We start from the raw sequence: 20187 nt of genomic DNA, 5'->3' as shown, positions 1-20187 counted from the left end.
ATATGAACAAAGAAACAGTTAACTAGGGATGAGATTCTGATGTGAAACTGGAAACCAAAGGGAGTTACTGCATTTGGTATTTCTTACACAAAAGATCAGGCCCTGGAATCAGCCTTTGAGAATAAAAGATGTGTGGGGAGGAGGAGTTAGATGTCCACTGTCCTGCCAGTAGGAGCAGATGGTTTGGGAAAGTATAAGCAAGCAAAACTGGGAAAGGACCAAACACTTTGTGTGGATACATCAGCTCACCCCAAATGGGATGCTGTGCCTGGAGCATTTGGCTCAGGAATTACCAAATCATTCTGCCTCCACTAAGGCACCTAAGATGTTTTAAAAGTTGTTCATGCTTGTCACTTACACGAGGCCTGGCAGCAATGACTCCTGCAGCTTGTGCACTGTGTGAAACATTACTTCCTCTTACTGGGTTAAAAACTGTGAGCTGGTTTTGTTAGATGTCACCAGATTTGAGTGATTTATTTATTTTTACATTTACATTCATTTAGTACAATGATAATTATTAGACTAAATAATCCTTTCCTAATCACAGAGTCCAGAACTTCTGTGTCGTGCAAGCCTCTGTTGTACCCATCCCCAGCTAGCTCTTCTCCAAGCGGAAAGCCTGCGGTTGGCCTTTCCTATCACTGCCTATCATTAAAGCAACATTTCCACGCAGTTATCCATAATGGTTCCGAGATCTCTGTGCCGAGTGATAATAGCTACTGTCCGTTGTGGTTTAGATCTAATTAGGATTGCTCTCCCTCATGTGCATTATTTTGCATTCATCAATACCCTCTGCTGCTTTATTGTTGTTTAGTGTTTTAGGCCTCCCACAACTCTCAGCATTCAGATCAGTAGCCAGAGTGACTTTCCGTGGCTGCCAACTTTCCTGTGTTGTTAGCCATCTTATTTCAAGACTGTTCCTAACATCTCAGGTCCTCGGGAGATGGGCTGCTTGGTTTGTGAAAGCTCACCAGTTATTTCTGCTCTTTGTTGCTATCCTTTTGTGATTTATTAGACAACTCTTTGGTTTTCCTTCATTAAAGCTTAGAATAAGATAAAAACTCTCTTACTTCGGTAAAACACTTCAATGCCACCACTTAAAGATGCAGGAATTCAATTTGCCTGTGTAACATTAATGGGCATCCTTCAGCTTATAATACGTTGTCTAATTAACTGATCACACAATGTCTGATAGTGCAAGTCCTGCTTTCTTCAGTAGATAGCCTGAGCCTGTAATGGGAACTAATCAGGATAACACAGGGGAAAAAGAATATTTGCTTCAGAACTTGGCAACTGTACTGTGAATAAAGTGGGGAAAAGTGTCCCCCGTTTGAGGCAGTTAAACGTTAGGCTGAACGACTGATTGCCTTTTCACAGGTACTCACACGTGCAAATAGCACAAAAGTTCTCTTGCAATGGGCGACAAGAATTTTACAAGAGCTTGGAGCGATGAATGTTGTGGTATTCTCTAACACATTCCGGGTGAAGGAAGACACACACACAGATCTATGGGCAGATCGCTGCGTGCACTTAGGTGTGGTGCAGAATGACATTATTGGTATCATCATTAGACAATATCTTTGTCTCCAAGCAGCAGACGAACCACTGTCCACTATGGTACCCAACAATTGCTTGCAAGTGCTTAGGCTTAAATGTTGGGAAAACAACATCTGAACTCTCAGGACAGCTCTGGTGTTTGTAAATCAGCACCAGCTGTTCCTGTTTATGCAATACTTTGTGAAAACAAAAGAATAAAACACAATCTGATATGACAGCTTATAGACCGAGATTTGCCTTCTGCAGAAACAAACCAGGCCATTAAAAAATGTGAGGTTTCATTCAGATATTTGAACAGAGCCAACTGGTCTCATGACAATAAATGTAACCATCTTTCTCCAGTGCCTTCAGGCGTGTGGCAGGTACTTAGGAAGGAGACTCCTAAAGCCAAGCCACCAGAGAGGTTTTCTTGCTCTCTCCCTGGAAGGAATGAAGGGGAAGACCCTCTCATAGGCAGCACCTGTCAAGCATTTCTGAGCCATGTCAGCCTCAAATTTGCCCCAAGTGCCCAATTCTGATTTCTGTCACACAGATTCTGTCTCAGAAGCTGAAGGGATTTTCTGAAGTCGGTGGGGTTTGCTTTAGTGTAATTGTCCTCAGAGCATAGCCCCAGATCTCTCTTGTGAGCTGGGTGTGTAGTACTGTTGCAGCGTTACTCCTGGCATAATTCAAAGCTCTTGGGTTGCTTACTTGGGTGAGTGTTTGTCATGTGCAGGGTGGCCTGGCTGACACAGACACCAAAAACTAATAAAGTGGGAGAAAAGGTAAGACTTGGTCACTTCACAGCTGACCTTTGGAACAGAATCAAGTGTGATTCCATGTAAAGCTCAGGGTAAAAGCCAGGAACCTCAGGGCGGTTTCGGACAAGCATTTGCTGAGATCAACATTAATCTCACGATGGGGTGATCTGTAGAAGGGAGAATTAGCTTTTGCTTTGCTATGAAAACTCAGCACCTCTCAAGAGATGGTATTCACCCAGACACAGCTGCCCACACAAATCCCAGAGGATCCTTCTCAAAAAGAGATGGAAAATTGAGTGCTGTTTTTCATCTTAATTGTGCCTGAAGAAAGTAATTGGGGATGCCTTTTCACTTCTGCTGGTGTTTTTGTTTGCACTCGGATTGCCACTTTTTGAAGCAAAGGATCTGAATGTCCCCACTCACTGTGTGTTGGGTCACGTTGCAAAGCAGTCCTGGCATGTGTGAATGGGACCTTAAGGTCTCTCCTCGGCATTTGGCCCTGAGATTAGTCTCAAGCTCATTGAAATTAAACTCTTCTTTCCTCCTCCCTCACTCCCCCAAATCCATATATTGTGGGCACTGGATCAGCAGCAGCAGCTGTTCTGCTCTTATTGCAGCTTGCTAATGCAAATGTGACTAGAGACCTTTTATATGAAAAGCTATTGGTTGGTCTTCAGAAGTATCTCCCAGAGGTGCTCAGCTTCCACAGCTCTAGAGTTCCTTCTTGCTTTTTCCCTTCTTGGCCCTGAAAGTTCATGTTTGCCTTTAAAAACGGTGACAGAGCCTCCAAGGTGTGGCTAAAAGGAAATAAATGGTGTCTCTTCAACTCTTGGAAGTCAGCACTGCCTGGGTGCTAGAGAGGCAGCTTTGGATCTCTGCAAGCTGTAGAAAGGATGGAACTTGGTAACTGTAGTAATTGCCTCCTGCTTACCCATGCTGGCCCATCCCTTCAGGGGCTAGTCTGTTTTAGGTGACAGAGGCATTCCTTGGCTCTGACTTCCTTTCTAGATGGCACATCTGTAAGGTTTTCATTCATGGACTGTGCAAAAATAGATCATGCATTTCTGACTGCTTTTGGAAATCCTTCAGACAAGTTTTATATCTCACTCTTTATTGTTTGTGAACTGCTTGGAACAAATTCCCTATTTCTGTTCAGATTCCCTACTCTTGCTTTATAGTTGGTGACCTTTACTCATCATTTCATAGTATTTGGGGTTTTATAAGCAAACAGAAACCCCATCACGTGGCAGACTAGCCAGTAGCAACAGTAGGTTGGCATGCTGGGTTTTCTATTTGGTAATTCTGCCACTCATTTTTCACAAGCTACCTCTGTCTCTGCTGGAGATGAATTTAATTTAATCACAAGATGATTTTTCTTTTGATGATTGCATTCATCTTGGCAACCTGCCCCTAAATTCATTGTTCATAAAATCTTGTGTGAACTAGACTTTGGTTGTGGAAATCTGCATAAACAAATCAAATTGAGTTCAAATTTGTAATTTGAAAAATTGCCTACAGAATGTTTTTTACATTATTTGGCAACTTCTTCTGTTGACTGTTTGCTACACACAGCTGCATGCAGGTGGTGCAGCAGTGCAGGGGTAGTACAAGGCATCAAACTGCGTGCTTGAGAAGTGGGATGTGCTTTCTGTGGCTGGGCTTTATGGGCCTTGCCTTCACAGGACTGTTCTCAGAATATTTACTGCTCAAAAGCCACATTTCCTTCTAAATAGCATACAGGGGTAACTGTATGTAACAAAACCAAAAAGCACTGTAATGTGTTAAGGCAGAGTTGGGATGATTTTTGTCACATTGATTTTAAGCTAATCAAAAGGGCTGGATGAAGTGAAAAATGCTGTCCTGTGAGCAGAAGCTCGGCCCCAGAGTAGTGCAGAAAAGAGTCACCCAGGAAGGCAGTTGTTACATCTTGCTCTGAATCCAAATACTGTGAGCAGTGCTTGCCACAAGCCCACCACTTTCAGGGTGTCTGTCATAGAATGGTTTGGCTTGAAAGGGACCTTTAAAGGTCAACTCAGAGCCCTGTCCGATTTGGCCATGGAAGTTTTCAGGGATGGAGTTTGCTCAGGTTCCTTTGAATGGTGTCTTGTTCCTCAGGCCTCAAATGTGCCGCTCAGTTTGGTGTCATCTGCCAGCTTGCTGAGGGTGGACCTCTGAAGGATGCCACTTACTACTTCAGAGGCAGAGATGACCCTTCCTACCTACCCAATATTGTGCAACACCTAGCAAGTAAAGACCTGAAAATGACATCTCAATGCTCCTGTTTGGAGATTTCCTGAGAAGCAAAGTTTTAGTGGTAGAATATACTAAACAGAGCACATTATTTTGGGACTCTATTTCTAGCTTATTTATTTAAGACTTGGCAGACTCCTAGTCAGGAGGGGATACCCCTGGCCCTAGTGATAAGTTCTAACAACTGCATGTTTATGCACCGGTAGGCATCGGGAGGGCAGTCATAAAACCTGTCAGTTTGTATTACCTCTCTGTTGATTTTCTGTCAAAGCATGAAGGAAGGGGAGTAACCATCTTTCTCTTCCTACCAGTTGATAGTATGTCATGAATTAGATAAAAGTAAGCAGATTTGTTCTTATATTGGTGCAAAATGCTGTCCCCTTGAGAACTGGAGAAAAACATTAAACTTCCTGGTATTTATTGTGCCATTGGAGCAGAAACACTGCTTTGTGCAGGTGAAGGATGTGGGAATAATGGACAGGACATGCTGCTTCTGGGCCTTTTAAAAACTCATTGACAGTTCTCTCAGGCACTTGAATTCTGATCAGCTCTCCCCCAAGCAGATCTGTTTGGATATTAATGAACTGTTAATTTTTAAGTCCTGTGCAACAGGGAATAGTGAAACTTGCATCGTCTTTAATGCGTTCAGGTCACTTTCTTTTGATACTAACATTCAAATCAAAGAAGCTGAAAGAGAAAAGATAATATCAGAGATGATCACAGTTTCTTCTGCTCCAGATGAGAAATTTGCACTCTGCCTAACACCTTGCCTTGAAGTGAGCTTCCAGTTATCTGATACTGACGGCCATGAGAACGAACACATGCAATTCAAACAGACGCTCAGTGATCCCACCCGAAGCAGAACCAAGCTCTGAAGGATCTTCCAATTGGCTGAAATATTGAAGAGGAAAAAGGGTTTGGAATTCCCTTTATTCCCTTGCTCAGTTTAAATGCGTTTTGTCACACTCAGGTGTCTCTCTGCAACCATGGTTACCATCAGGATAGGCTCCTGTTCTTAAAAAAACCTCACAAAGCCACAGGTTAATACCTGTCTGGAGGCCCTGAGAGCTTTGATTTCAAGATAATTCTTTGACAGGACAAATTGCAGTGTGCACAGCCTATAGCAGAAGAATAGAGGACCTACTTGTTGTAAGCATGCAGCAAGGAAACAGGTGCTAAAGACTGACCATTTGAAATACTAAGCTACAAAGTCTATCTTCTTGCTCCCAGCACTGCACCACAGAGCAGACATTAGCACATCTCACCTGGGGTAGACCCTGTAGATGAGGAAGATACCCAGAAGTACTTTGATCATTATCTGAGTGGGAAATAATATCTTCTTTTACAGTGACACAGAATGTATAATTTCCTTGGGGGTGTTTATAGTAGTAGTAGTCAAAGTGAACAAAATATACCCCTGCTTCACTTTATTTCTCCATGGAAAAAGTTACTTTTGGGTTTTTCCTCTCTCAAAATCCCACAGGTGGCCACCTTGGAAGTACAGAAGTATTGATTCAGTCTAAGAAGTACCCCTGTCAAGTGGACGTTTTCTAGGAACAAAGGACTGTAGTCTTTCAAGTAGGGAACATCAATTCTTAGACCTATGGTTGCTTCCTACAATATCTCCTTTTCACCCAGATTCCTTAAGAGACATTTATTATTCCTGACTGCTGAGATTATTATCATAGGGACACTGTGGGACATCATGTCTCCTTTTATGTTTGCAAGGCATTGCTGCTGTTTGGATAGGTTTGACATTTCCCCCTTCATTATTGTGAGGCTGTACTACAGAGGGCACTTCTGTTTTCACATCCCATCCTGACCCCTGGGTTCAGTTGGTATACACCAACTGGCAACCCATAGGATCATGTGTCTGCAGCACACTGCATGGTACAGTTGGGAACATCCAGTAGCTCTGCAGTTTTCAGACTGTTTCCCCTGGGTAGTTTAGTATCACCTCCTTGGCTGCTACTAATGAGTGCTTGGAATACTGGCCCAGGGATGAGGAGAATACTGACAAGGTAATCCTGCTCAGGGTCCCTTCAGATCAAGGTGCATGAGTGTATTCAGTGCATTTGGGGAGAGAGGAGGAAGCTGCTTGGATTCTGTACTGCAAGTCCATTGAGGCTATAGGGCGCAAGGGCTTGAATTGTCAGATATACTGAAGAGCCTTGAATCAAGTCAGAAGGAAGACCACCCAGATTTGACCTCTATGAGATGTTGAGCCTTACTGAACTAGAACACTCACAGGAGTCTGAACAAGGAGCTGCTTGCTTAATATGAAGCACATTTGATTTTCAGTACTCTCCTTTGTCCTGCTGATTCGCCACAAGATACATGGTGGGCTCTGTGCTGACCTGGCAGTTTCTGAGGGGCCCCTTGCTGCTTTCAGACCTCACATATTGTGGAGGTTATAAAAAGTTCATATTCATTCTAGAGTGCCTCAGCCCAGGGATAGTGTAGTATGTGGCAAGGCAGATGATCTAGGTGACACAACTGCAGAAGCTGAGAATGACAACAAAAAATGAGTGTATGCATGTCTGTATCAGTGCCTCTCCTTGTGGGAAAAGCTTCCAGAAATGAAGTAAAACTAAGAAAGCAAGAGGGATAAGTAATAATAAAAGAGGGGAAATAATATGTTTCAGAACAGAGAGGTGATCTTTCAGTGTGGTGTGCAGAAATCAGGTGTGAAAGTCCTGCTGCTTGTGGAGGAATTCCTTTGGAGAAGGTGACTCTTCAGATGTTTGAATAGTCAGCACCTGAGCCCCGCACCCTCGGAGGAGAACCTGTGATCTGTTGCCACAGGCTTTGTTTGAGGTCCTAGAGAGAGATTCAGCTATGATCAATTTTGTAGGCTATGATTAAACACAGGGCACAGTAATATGATAACATCTCACAGTGATTGTCACTGCGTTGTAGAAACCAGACTGCTTGGTGGGGATCCATATACTCTAGGCTGAGCTTGACTTAAGCTTCCCCCAGTCTAAGAAGACATTAGCACTGAATCTTTTCTGATTCTCTGTCTCACTCTCAGATGACAGCTCCTCTGGCACTTACACATTCCCAGAAATGGGACCATGTAGTTTCTTGGCTGTGTCAAGACTACTGCTGCCTCCTCCTTCAAGAAAAGCTCTGAAACTGTAGATGCTCTGGGTTGACAGCACTCTTGAGCAGCATGGGGAGAAAAGAAAAGGAAAAAAAAAAGAGAGAATTCTGAAGAGAATTATTGCTCATTTTAGTTAGAAATACACAGCTGTAGCAAAACAAACAAACCAACCAATCCCCCTGCTTTAGTTAAGACATGAGGATGTACATCTTTGAAAGCAGGTCTGCGCTGCCTTGGCAGTGCATTCCTATACATAGCTGCTTTGAATTCTTCCCCTCTGCTCTGCAGCAATTCTCTGCATGATTCACCACCTTATGCAAAAATGGTTTCTTTCTTAAAATAGTTTTCTCTGCGTTTGAGCTTTCTCCCAGACTTCATTTCCTTAATGGCTGTCTCAACAGTGGTGTTTTTGTTTAGGCTGCAGATGTGCACCGTGTCTCCAGATCCTGAAAGAAGGTTGGAAGGCAGGGAACTTCTTTTCCCAAGGCTTTGCTTGCTCTTTGTCAGGAGATGCTTTCACCTGGAAGGCAGTGAGGGTAAAAATCTACATCAGCAGTCACAGGTGTTGCTTGCTCAGCTCACAGGCTAATGTGAACATGAAAATCAGAAGGACCACCGGTTTCCATGCTGGAGCTTGTGGGCTGGCATGAACACACTGGGAAAGCCCACAGTTTCCAAGCAGATTTGCACACTTCCCATAAGCAAGTTTGCTGAATTTTCACATGCATGCAATCCTTTAGATTTTAGACTGCTTCATGTCATACAACTTACACAGAGACACTTTGACAGCATTAGAAAACAGGGAAGGCCAAATACCATCTCTTGAAAGATGAGAAATCTCAAGTGAATCAGTTTCACTGCTGATATAACAGGTCCACAGCATCTGAAGTGATAGCTTGTAGTCCATAGGAGGCTACTGCTGTGATGAAAAGATGTTTAAAATTTCATTAGATGTGTATGGGCCCAAAGGTGAGGCCCCAGTGGATTATCATATACAACACAGAGATATTATCTTAAAGAAAAAGGACTAAACACTGACCTCTTGTGATCTTCCAGCTAGATCACAACAGGTCTCAGCTGCAGGGATGACCTTCGTGGGTGATTTTCCTGACACATGTAGTTCACACTTGGCCTTGCTTACTTTGTTTAAATTTAGATGTATACATTTTTCATGTTTAAGCAGTAGGGTAGCTAGTAAGTAGACATTTTTAGTAAATAATTGCTCTTGTTGCTACTAGCTGACTGACAGCAAGTGAAATCCTACAAGGATTTTTGTATGTTTTGGTGGTAGTGATACAGCTAAGTGGCCACTTGGTAGGTGAGAGCTTTGTTTGTCTAGGGTTTTAGCATAATCATTAAATCACAGCTTTCTCTAATTGCTTCAGCTTCAGCCAAACTCAGTTGGATGGGATTCTGTAGCAAATGGAATTCTGTCACATTCAATATCAGTGTTTGCTTTATTAAATAGCATTTCTCTGGGGACCTGTATAGACTTTTGGAGTTTTTAATTTGTTACAGTACGTAATGGCTGGCTTCTGTGAAGGAATTGTTCAGAATGCACTCTGATTGTTGCCGCTGCTGCCTTTTCACTTTAAATGAGCTTGACAAGATAAGATATGCCGTTTAGAAGAATGCTGTACTTGCTTTGCTCGGTGCAGACTGAGCACTTCTTGGCATGCCTAAGTTGTCCCATTTCTTTTGAAGTGAAAATCTAGAGTTAATAATTAAAACAAACAGACAAACCCATTCTGTTGTCACAACCTCTGAGTTTCCCAAGGTGTGCTTTATTCTCTCTGTGTTTCTTTTGTTGCTTTTCGGGACAGAAACGAAATATCCTTTAATGTAGCAAGGTCGGCGCCCCTGCCAGTGATCTGTTACTGTTATGCATTGTTATAGACTATTGTAGCAGCAGTACCGGTAAAAGTTTTGGTCCTAAGTAGTTTTTGTCATTGTAGGCAAGTGATTCCCACATCTTCATTTGAATCAGTGTTTTAATTTGTACATGAAAATGCTAGCTAAAAAGGTTCCTACCTTGTACTTCTCCCCATCAAAACTTGTGAGCCATGTACGCTGAGAATCTGTGCTTTAAGGACAACTCATCCTCTCTTTGTTGGAGCGTGGAGCAACCCGAATTCCTCATTATTGTTCTTTCATCAATCACCTGCTGTCACTTGCTCGTTAGTGAGTGTTAGATGCTTGGGAAGGGTAGTGCCACACGCTGGAAACAGGGAGTGACCTGATGGTAGCAGAATAATGCATGAGAAATGTCAGTATTTGGTATATGTGGTCCAGACTTAGATTTCCCTATAGCTCAGATTTCTGAGAATGTGGGAAGATCCATATGAACAACCCTGCCTCTGGTTTAATTGTATTGGTACAGGAATTTTGTATCCAAATACAGGGTGAGATAAAACACAGAATCTGAGGTCCTTTATTGGCAACTGTGGCTAACCGGGGAGCGAAGTTAGGAAGCCAGGCAAATAATCACATCTTTTTCATTTAAAGCATTTCATACTGGCAGAAATCTTTAACCAGTGCTCCAACTTCTGTCTGCCACTCAGAGCTTTTTATATGAAACAGCAGGAACCTGGCAGCCTGGAGATCTTTGAGCACTGCAAGAAAAAACTTGAACATCATTTATAGGTTTTCCTGCCAAGACTGTAAAAATCTAGACAAAGTAGATATGGTTGTTTCACCCAGCTTCTCACTTGTGTTTGTCCTTCACTCTCTAAGCTCTCAAAACCTCAACCACTCTTCTTCCTGAGTTTTAAAGTCTTGGTAGGTTCATAGAATAGGATTCATCTTACCTACCTTTATCCCTGTAAAAGTTCCATTACTAGACTAAACTATTCTCTAGGCTCCCTCTACAGTCAGTGAAGAGACAGATATCTCCAGGAGGCTTTTTATCTCATATGAATTTAGACAACTGTCTTGGGGTGACATGAATCCCAGCCCTGTTGTCACCCTCCAGCTTTGATTCAGCAAATGTAACAAGTTCCATTTCCATGCTGGGATTTGGAGCCTTGCACAGAATATTCCAACATCTGATTGCCACAGAACTTAATGGAAAATTAATGCATAAGCCTTTTAATTAGCTTTGAAAACCTCAGCCTTAATGATTGATTAATTCTGAATGCACATGTGTTTGTATATCAAATATTACAAGCAATAAATGTAGCTGCATTGTTTTCCAAATCCTGAGCATCTGACAGCTACAGCTGATCAGTGCCCTGATAGGGATGATGCCAGTTATGCTGTGGGGTTGAAAACTGGACCAAGTAAGGAGAGTCTGAAATATGAACTTAATAATACCCCAGTGCTACCTTTTTGTCTTGTCTATCTCGTAAGTCGAGTTGAGATTCTAAAGCACACACTTAGCACAGATAATGTTTGTGGATAGAGCAGCATTGCCAGTTGACAAAAATGGCTGTGATTGCTAATCCCCAAGTACAGGATGTATACAGGAATTAACTTGAAATCTACTTTTGCTGTTCTAAAGAACTAATCCTTTAAAGATACCACAAAAGCATGAGGCTTCTGAGATGAGCTGAATAAAACCTGTGAATGAACTTCTAAGGCACATAATGTGCAGGTGTAGATACCTTTGCAAGTAGTAACCAAAGGGAGTGGTCTTTCTCTTCCCTGCCCCCAGACTAGTGTTTGCTAAATCAAGCAGTGTCCTCTAAAGGAGATGGGACATGGGATACCCTGGATCTTTTTCACTTCTTGTACCTCCCCAAGAAATAACAGCTCTTTTGCCCAACGTTGCGCTGTGCTTAGCTGCAAACCTTAACAAGTCATAATCTTTAATTAATTTGACTTGCAGGCTAATAAATGCATAGCTGGATCCCAGTTCAGTGAAGCATTTAAGCATAACCTTAATTTTAAGAGTCTTAGTAAGAGTTTTCTCACAGTTCTGTGATGTAGAGGATGTGCACGTGCCTTACAGAGACAGAACTCCTCGCCCCTGTGTCTTTTCAACTCATACACTCTTTGTTTGTGATAAAATCAACCCTTCGCTGCTGCATTACTTAGCCTTCTCACTGTTTGATACCTCTCCAGGAAGCTGGAATGTAGGCAGAAGGGTGTTTTGTCTTATCTGAGTTTCCCTTCCCTATCTGGGCCATTCCACTTGCACGAGAATAAGGCACAGGAGATAAAAGCAGTATGTTTTCTTCACAAAGCTGCAAAGCCCTTTCTTGGTGCAATGGGTTAGCTGTTTGGGTGGGTTGGACACGATGATCTTGAAGGTCTCTTCCAACCTGGTTTGGTTTATTCTACATAAAGGTTTATTCTTGCCTCAAAATACAGTCTGTTAGGTCATAGTTTAACTTGTAGTTGTTCAGTAGCAGGGACCTCTGAAGGTCACAGCTTTGTGCTTGTCCTTAATGTATGGGGTGCTCTTGTGAGACTTAACTGAGGAAAGAGGTACTGAGTGTGAAACAGTGTGAAACAGAGGTGTCAAGGACTGTCTTCTTTGTGTTCCCACTGTAGTATTTAAATGCTAGCAGTAATAATTTTACTTTCACTGATAAAGGCATTTGCGTTAACAACATGTTGGAGTCTCGAGAGTTGGTGCAGTCGAGCAGATAGACCCAGAGAGACTCTTTTACTAATGTGTTTGGGAATAGGAGTTTTTTCTGTGCCCTAGTGGGATAGGATGCTTGATGCTCAATAGTCACTGATGGCAATACTAGTTATTGCCTTTTCATTGAGATGGATAGCAAGTACTTTCCATTTACTCATGTAGGTGGAAGCAAACAAGGTAAAAAAGAAACCAGGTCAAAATGTCAGAATAAAATAAGAATGTCCATGTGACTGACGGTAGAGCAATAGATAACAGACACACTTAATATTCCATCTCTGTAAACCACTCTCGAAGGCTGAGGCTGTGGGGTATTCTGTGGCAGAATAGAGAGGTGTAACTGTGGTTCATTTTTGATGAACACAAAACTCAAGTCTGTGATTTGTCTGCAGCGATCATGGATGGAGAATACTACTAAGGAAATCCATTACTGTTCCCAGCCAGCTAGAGACATCCTTGTGCCTATTTTTCAATAGGGCTCAAAGTTAAAACAACTTAGAGCATGCATTTAGCATGCACTATACACACCAAGTCCAAACAGATACTATGCTAGGGGTGGAAGTGCCTATTTCTGTTAACAACTGCACATGATTTAGTTGTTAATGCCCAGGTTTCTTGTTAACACAATCAAAATATAGGTCTTAGCCATAGAGACCAAGTGCAATCTTATCCCATGTACTTTAAAAGGGCAAAAAAGCCTCTCCTGCTAGTTACTGATAATACTGCTGTGAAATATCAAGGATGATGCCACACTGACTATGAGGAATTGGCAGTGGAATATCTTGAGCTCAGCTTCACTGCTCTTTTCTCCCCTTTCTTTCTTCTGGCAATTCTTGTACACAAGTTCCAGGAGTGGAAATAATGAATTCAAATTAAAGAAGTAGGTGAAATGGCACGTTTCATACATTAACTCTTTCTGCTCCATACTGCTTGCAGTGCAGTATTGAACTCCAGAATCTGTGTCTGTTTGCTGCAGTGAATAGTGAAACAGAGTGAATCTTTTCATGATTCATTTCTCTGTTGTCCAAAAGCTGCAGTAAAATTTACACAGTGGCAAATAATAGGTTTGCAACCAGGCATTCTTTGATTATGTTATTAGACTAAACCACATAGCTCTGTCTTCTCCTTTATTGACAAATTAGAAAATCTCCATCTCTCTCAGCCTTTCTCTGTAGAAGAGGTGTCCCAGCCCTCAGATCATTTTTGTGGCTCTCCTCTAGCTCCTCTTGTGCTGAGGACTCCAGTTTTTAATCAGTGTGTATAGACTGATCTTGCTATTTGCCAACCTAACAAGCGGCTGCCACAGCCCTAACAAAAAGTCTCTAGTTCAGATGTATGTTAGTGGCCAAGTAACAAGGAAGAGGTCAAACATCCTTCTAAATATAAGAAAAATGTTTGTCTTCCTCATATCAGTGTCAGCACGTTTCGGTTAATCCAAACCACTGGTACAGGTGCCCGGTGTGGATGTGCCGTTTGAGACTTTAAGTGGTGCTGTCTCAAAGCTGTGATGCTGCAGAGCTGAGGTGTGCGGCCAGGATCCCTGCAGCATCATGGTTTTGCTGTAGCAGTGCTGATTCCCACATCTCTGAGTTCAGTGTGTCAAGAAAATGGCATGAATCAATTTGCATATTTTGCAGACCCTTTCTCTTTTTGTGTGTTGTTTGCTTCTTCCATTTGTATCTGATACGAAACAACTGCTTGAGCTTTACAGTTCTCCATTCAGAAAAGGAGCTGCTACGTACCTTCCCCCCCTTCCTGTGTTGTCTTGTGGTGGTTTGCATGCAATCAAAGGAGAATCCTTGAGATATAAGGAGTTTCCAGTGCATCTGTAAGAGTAGATTCTATTATGAGCTTTTTCCTGGAATTCCACTGGATTCTTAAAGGTATTCCAGATATATGTGAGAAGCAGAGACATTGCCCTTGTTTCCCCCTGAATCTGTCTGAGGCTCTGGGAGTTTGTTACGTGGCTATATTCTGCCTTTGCAATAAACCAGAAACATGGTGGGTTTTCTTTACTGTACAAACAAAGATAAGTTCCAAAATGGAATGTAAACAATAATTTAATTATTAAGTAAGCTGAAGAAACTGATATGTTTTGGGCATCGAGCAGGGTTTTGGCAAGGAGTTGCAAGTATATAATGGAACAAAAAACTACTTCTGACCAAAGCCAAGTCTTAAAATCTTTCTGCCAGTTTTACTACACATTGTATGAGAGATGGCATCCAGCCACACTAGTAAGTGAAATCAAAGCAAGCAACACCACTAAAACTGTGAATATGTGTGAAATAACAAATGGAAGGAATAGAGCTGGGCATTCCCGGCAGGGGGAGGGGAGCTGGAGGGTCTCTGAGATACCACTAGCCACGAGGAATGTTTAACGCGATGTAAAAACCATACTTTATGCTAAGGATAAAATAAATGAGGTAGAATAACAAAGATAAAAGCAGTGAGACTCGTCCTTAAAAACCAGCCTTGGGCAGCCAAATTGGTTCTCTTTTTCAGGTGCTTTTAATAACTGCACAAGGTACCAAATACTGCTAGCCGAGGTGCTCTGAGTGGAAGATGGGTGTGCGGCATCTTGTACCTCATGGCAACAGGCAGCCATTCGTCTGTGTGGGCTTCTTACCTACATACCGGCTATGAGCACTCCATTTTTTCACTCTCTTCACACTGAAAATTCCAAGAAAATCAGTTCAAGAATCAGAGTATTGGTATCACATATAGAATTTCTATAAATAGCAAAAAACCCCTATGCCAGATCATAAAATCATTGTGCAGTGCAGGGCCAGACCTACACGTCAGTACTCAAATGCCCTAATATAAACTGAAGCTACATGGATCCCTGTTAATTTGTTACTCCTGTGAAATTAATATCAGAACCTCAAATATGTTGAGTAGACTCAAGAGGAGTCTAATCTAAAAGTAACAGGGAAAGTCAGTGGTTTCTTGTTTGCAGGCATTTTGTTTTTAACAGTCTGTCAGTGTGCTCTGAGCATAAACAGGAGTCAGAATGTTTTTATGGTACTTGTGAGTTTCATCATTTCTACTGGCTGTGCAGTTTTTACAGGTGTATTTAATGGCAAAATCTTATCTTGAACTTCAGTTTAAAAGCTTAAGTGTACTTTTGATTTGCTGGGAACAGGAGGAGGAGAGGAATACCATTCTCTCCTGGGGGAGACAGCCGTTTCCTCACGCAGCATTAACTTGAAAGAATATGAGAACTGCGTCTGCTGCCAACAGGATTGTGGACATACAGAGTTCTGAAAATAGGAAGTGTCAATAGGGAAGGGCTGCAGGTGCCAGAAGAAAAATGTGAAGTCCCAAGGGCACTATCTCTTACTTTTGCCTTGTCCAGTGCCAAGTCCCATAGGTTGATGTTTAAAACTCAGCTCTTCCCTGAAAAGCTATTTTATATATATAGCGAGCAAGCTCCCATTTCAGAGCAGGTGTTTTCTGTGTGTGTTCACAATCACATTTGCTTGTTTCTGTGACGTTCTTTTCAGTATATTATTTACACCTGTTACATGTGTGCAGCCAAAAGCAATATGAGGGAGAAAACAAAAATCCTCTTCCCGCAAGGTGCAAGCCATGGAGCTGCTGTGAGGGGGCAGCTGTGGCCAAGACTCACCCGCAGCAGCTCCTCTGCATCTCCTCTTGGGACACAGTAGCCATGCTCTGTGGTTCCTTCTGCTCTGCAGAACCCCCGTCCAGAAATCTGTAAGAAGGTCTTACACCACTTCCACTTAACCCCCAGTGGCAGCAAACTGAGCTGGTTATTGCTGCTTCTGTCCCTGCTAGCCCCCGAGGACGAGAGATTGCTCTTCTCTATAGCAAACTTTTTATGTTGAAGACTCTCGACATGTTCCCGGTGTGATGCTTCTGTCTTACATGAAACACAACCAGGTCCTTCTGCCTTGCTTCCTATGAGTCTTTTGGGGTTGATTTTTTTGTTTGCTTGTGTTTTAAACTCAATGATTCCTGTTGTTCTCAGCTGAATTCTATAGAGTGGGTGGTCCAGACCTGGCCACAGTACTCCAGTAGTGCATGTGCTATTCCAGTTGGAAGTCTTTCCAGAGATGTGTTTGCTGGAATGAAAGGAGTTCTATCTAAGCCATTACCCTTATTTTCAAGAGCAGCAGATTACTGCCATATCTGCGTTATGGTCTGGATCATTTTCTGCAGCGCTGGCTATCCAGTTATTCCCCATTTTGTGTTTGTGCTTTTGTCACTTCACTTTATTGAATTTCATCTTCATTTCAGATAATTTCTGCAGTCTATCAAAATAATCTGGAATTCCAATTCAGTCCTGCAAGGTATCTGCATCCTCTCTCAAGCATGGTCTCATGTACTGACTTTTTACATGAGCTCCATTCTGCCTTCCAAGTCATTAAACAAAAATAAAGGAATTTGGAGAAAGAGCCATAGGCTCAGTTGGCCTCATATTCTAGTTGCAAGATCTATTTTGGTTCAGTGATCACCATCACAGGCAAGTAGAAAAGCCTCATTTGGCCTGCAGAATCTTAATCATGTAAGTGTGTAAGGTGTAAAGAAGAGCCCAGCTTGACTCTCAGATCACACAGTGAACATGTGGGACTATTAGATGGAGGGGGGAAAAAGAACATCATTGTACTTAAAATCTGATTACATTTGCCAAAGAAATCAGAGTCAGGAAAAAATATTGAAACCCTAGGATTCCATTTACTTGGAGACCCTATTCAGAGCTGAGCCATGCTTCAAATTACAAATAATACCAGGGGTGGAGGAGATCAGAGGGAACAACGACGGTTGTGGCAGAAGACGTTTGGCTGCTTCAGTAGCTGGCTGCAGCAGCATGGCATCTTCACTTCTGACCCAGATTGCTGGCCATCTCTGCCCTCTCCTCTCCTCTGACCCATTCCTTAAGTTTATTTTAAAACAAAATATTCTTAAAGTATTAATCTATATTTTATGTTATGTTTGGGTCATTATTTCAGTGTTTGAGCATGTGAGTGCACTACGTGAAAGGGAGGTTGCCATGGTAATTTCTCATTATTGTTGAATAGAAAAATAATTACTCTGGCAAAATCCCCCATAACCTGTCAGAGCAGGAGTTAAAGATGCCTGGGGGCAGCCTTGCATTCACCATCCCCTCTTTGCCAGAAAAAGGGGGGATTTCATTAGCCTTTTCTTAAAATAACTGGATCCTTTTTCAGCCTGGCCAGTGGAACCTCTTGTAATTTTGTTCACCATTTGGCTGTGAGAGTGGTTGGGCCCACCTGTGACAGGGGTGGAGCAGATAATTAATCAGCAGAGCCTATCCAGCTTGACAGAGGATTTATCAGTTCTGTAAGGTTTGGGCTGGGTTTTGGTTGGTTGTGGGTTTGGTGGGGGCTTTTTGTGGGTTTGGTTTTTTTTTCCTTTAGTTTTGGGTTTATAAAGTGTTTTTTGGGGGAGACGGGAGGGGTGGGGTCTTATATTTTTTGGTTTTGTTTCTTCCCGACATAAAACATGCAAAAAGGTGAGATAAAGACCTTGGACAGCCTTCAAACTGTGACAGAGTCTGGGTATTTCATCTATCCAGGAAGGGAATCCACAGTAATTCTGTCTCCCCATTTTCCTTGCCTTCAAACTTCTTGGAAGCAAGAGTGAGTGCAAATATGTGTGGTTTGAGGGGAGGCCCTGCACTTCCCCACTTCTCTTTCCCCCGTGCATTTGCATCCTGACTGTGTGATGTTCCCCTCTTGCTTCCCATATCATTGCATGCTGCACGAGTAGCTCCAGCGAAACACAGCTCCTGAGTTAAGAGGAGCAGCCAAGGCAGTATGTGACATTGCTTCAGGCCTTCCCTCCCCTCTTCCTTCCCTTTGACAAATATGTCTGAAAGATCCCAGCTGAGCTTTACTGCAGCCTCTTCTTTGGCAAATGGCAGAGTGTGGCAGTCCGTGATTCCTTGTTGGACAATGCACTCTTCTGTGGGCTTACAGTGTCACCCACCAGGCTGTCCCGAGTGAAGGGTCAGTACACAGAGGTGTGTGGGTGGCTATAAACTGCTTGCTGGGTTTCTGTTGAACAGCTGTGTATGTATATATTCTGCACTTACTGCTGTGGCTACTTGGCCCGTTCATGCATGTGTGTGTGTGGAAACACTCCTCAGGTTTATACCACCAAAGAGGAAAGAGAGCTGAGCTCTCTGTGACAACGTATTTCTAAGATGTGGGAACACTTTTGATACCTCTTTGTGTAGGCTCAATTTTGAGCAAGTACCGCAGGGCCATGCTACTCATTGCCTTGCTGCTGCTGGGTGGGTTGAGCCTTGGCAAGGAAGGTGAGGTGCAGGCTGTGACCCAGCTGAGAAATCTCTCTGGGGTCTCTGGCAGGAGCTGGAATGCTAAAACTTGTCCATACCATTTCTTCATTGGATGCCTAGCAAAAATCAAAGTGAAGCTGTGGGGCAGGAGAGAGACCCTGCTCAGCAGTTTGGAGTGAAATCCAGTGGTGAAGTTTTCAGGGGTAGAACTGAAAACTCCAGATGGCTATTTGTCTGCATGTGCACACATGACGCAGAGGATAGATGCATGCTTTGTCTTAAATCAACATTTTATCTCAGAGAGGTTTTTTGCTGTGAAGGTAACAAATGTTTTCTGGCGTAGTTACACATTGCTCAGGCATTAAGAGGTACTCAGTGCTCACTACACTGAATGAACTTGGCCTTGCACACTGGGGAGGCAGCTGCTGTGAGGAGGATAGAATGGCTCTGAGTAGTGTGCCTGGGGCATCTTCAGAAGTGTACTTCCAGCTTTGTGGTGCAAGTGATTTAAATCTCAGGATCTTAGAGGAGCAGAAGAGACCACACCAAATGTTCTGAATCCTTTATTTTAAATATAACCATAGTTTTTGAATGAAAAAAAATTGGTGGAATCTGTTGTTGCCTGACTTGTGTAGAAACCCTTGCAAGCTGGACCACTTGCACAGGTGCTAAACAGCAAGGTTTGGTTGCTCCTTGTTGGTCACCCGGGTCTGAAGACACCTGGGTTAATCGTCAGTACTACCACAGCAGCTGTAGCGGTCTGTTGGTGTATGCTTTGCACTCTGCATTGCATTAATAATTACTGGAAGTGTAAGCATACACAGGTCATCTTCAAATACTGTTTTCACTTCATGTATCACACTGAAAAGTAAAGATTTCTTGCAACAATTACATTTCAGTAACTAGCTGGTATTTAATTAACCTGCATTGTATTTATATTAAGTGCAGTGGAGTGGAATGGCTATTATGTTTAGTTTCTAAATAACCTCCTTGTCAGCTCATGCTGATAATCGGGTTATGTAGCATTACAGAATTAAGTGCTGAGCTTTCTTCATTATTAGGACCACGCATTTGAGGTACATAGCCCAGAAAAAAAAAAGGGGGGAAAGTCATAATCATTTCATTTGCAACTGGAATAATTTCATTTGCAACTGATTTCTAAACCCATTTGAAGAAAGCCATCTATTGATGAGAAGTTTCAACATGCTTGGTGTGCTTGGTAACTTGGAAGACAGCCTGTTGTATGATAAACTAAACACCGTAGCCTTTTCATATCTTGGAACTTCACCTAGGAAAATTAGTTTAAAATGTGATATATCCACAGCCCAGAGCCACAGGTGGGGAAGCACAAACTCTGTGTGGTGCTGTCGAGTTTCTTTCGCAACAAGATGAACATATTTCCATTTTGCCTCCTGTTAAGTGAATGATCTGTTGCCTCCTAGGATAGTGACAACCTCTGGTGGGATGCCTTTGCAACTGAATTTTTTGAAGATGATGCAACCTTAACCCTTTCATTTTGTTTGGAAGATGGACCAAAGCGATACAGTAAGAGATACCTTTTTTTGTTCTCATTTTAAGCCTCAGTTTCTAAACATAGTTTCTGTGTAAGAGACAGACACAACCCTGGCAATGACAAAGTCACTTGTTTGCCTTCTGTGACCAT

The 20187-nt window shown here is 42.5% G+C and overlaps 1 protein-coding gene across 13 annotated transcripts in view; it reads left to right on the top strand.

Annotated features, from left to right (window-relative positions):
- LDB2 (LIM domain binding 2) overlaps positions 1 to 20187 on the top strand; it is a 319756-nt gene that overhangs the window by 182298 nt on the left and 117271 nt on the right. For all 13 annotated transcript variants that reach the window (XM_068149233.1, XM_068149235.1, XM_068149232.1 and 10 more), the window contains one exon: positions 19967 to 20069. In XM_068149233.1, coding sequence (XP_068005334.1) covers positions 19967 to 20069 — 103 coding nt within the window. The remainder of the gene's footprint in view (positions 1 to 19966; positions 20070 to 20187) is intronic.

Source organism: Melanerpes formicivorus, unplaced genomic scaffold (genome assembly GCF_026170545.1).
Source record: "Melanerpes formicivorus ecotype bairdi unplaced genomic scaffold, bMelFor1.0.p_v2 SCAF_18, whole genome shotgun sequence".
Taxonomy (NCBI): Eukaryota; Metazoa; Chordata; class Aves; order Piciformes; family Picidae; genus Melanerpes; species Melanerpes formicivorus.
This window is presented reverse-complemented; position numbering and strand designations above follow the sequence as displayed.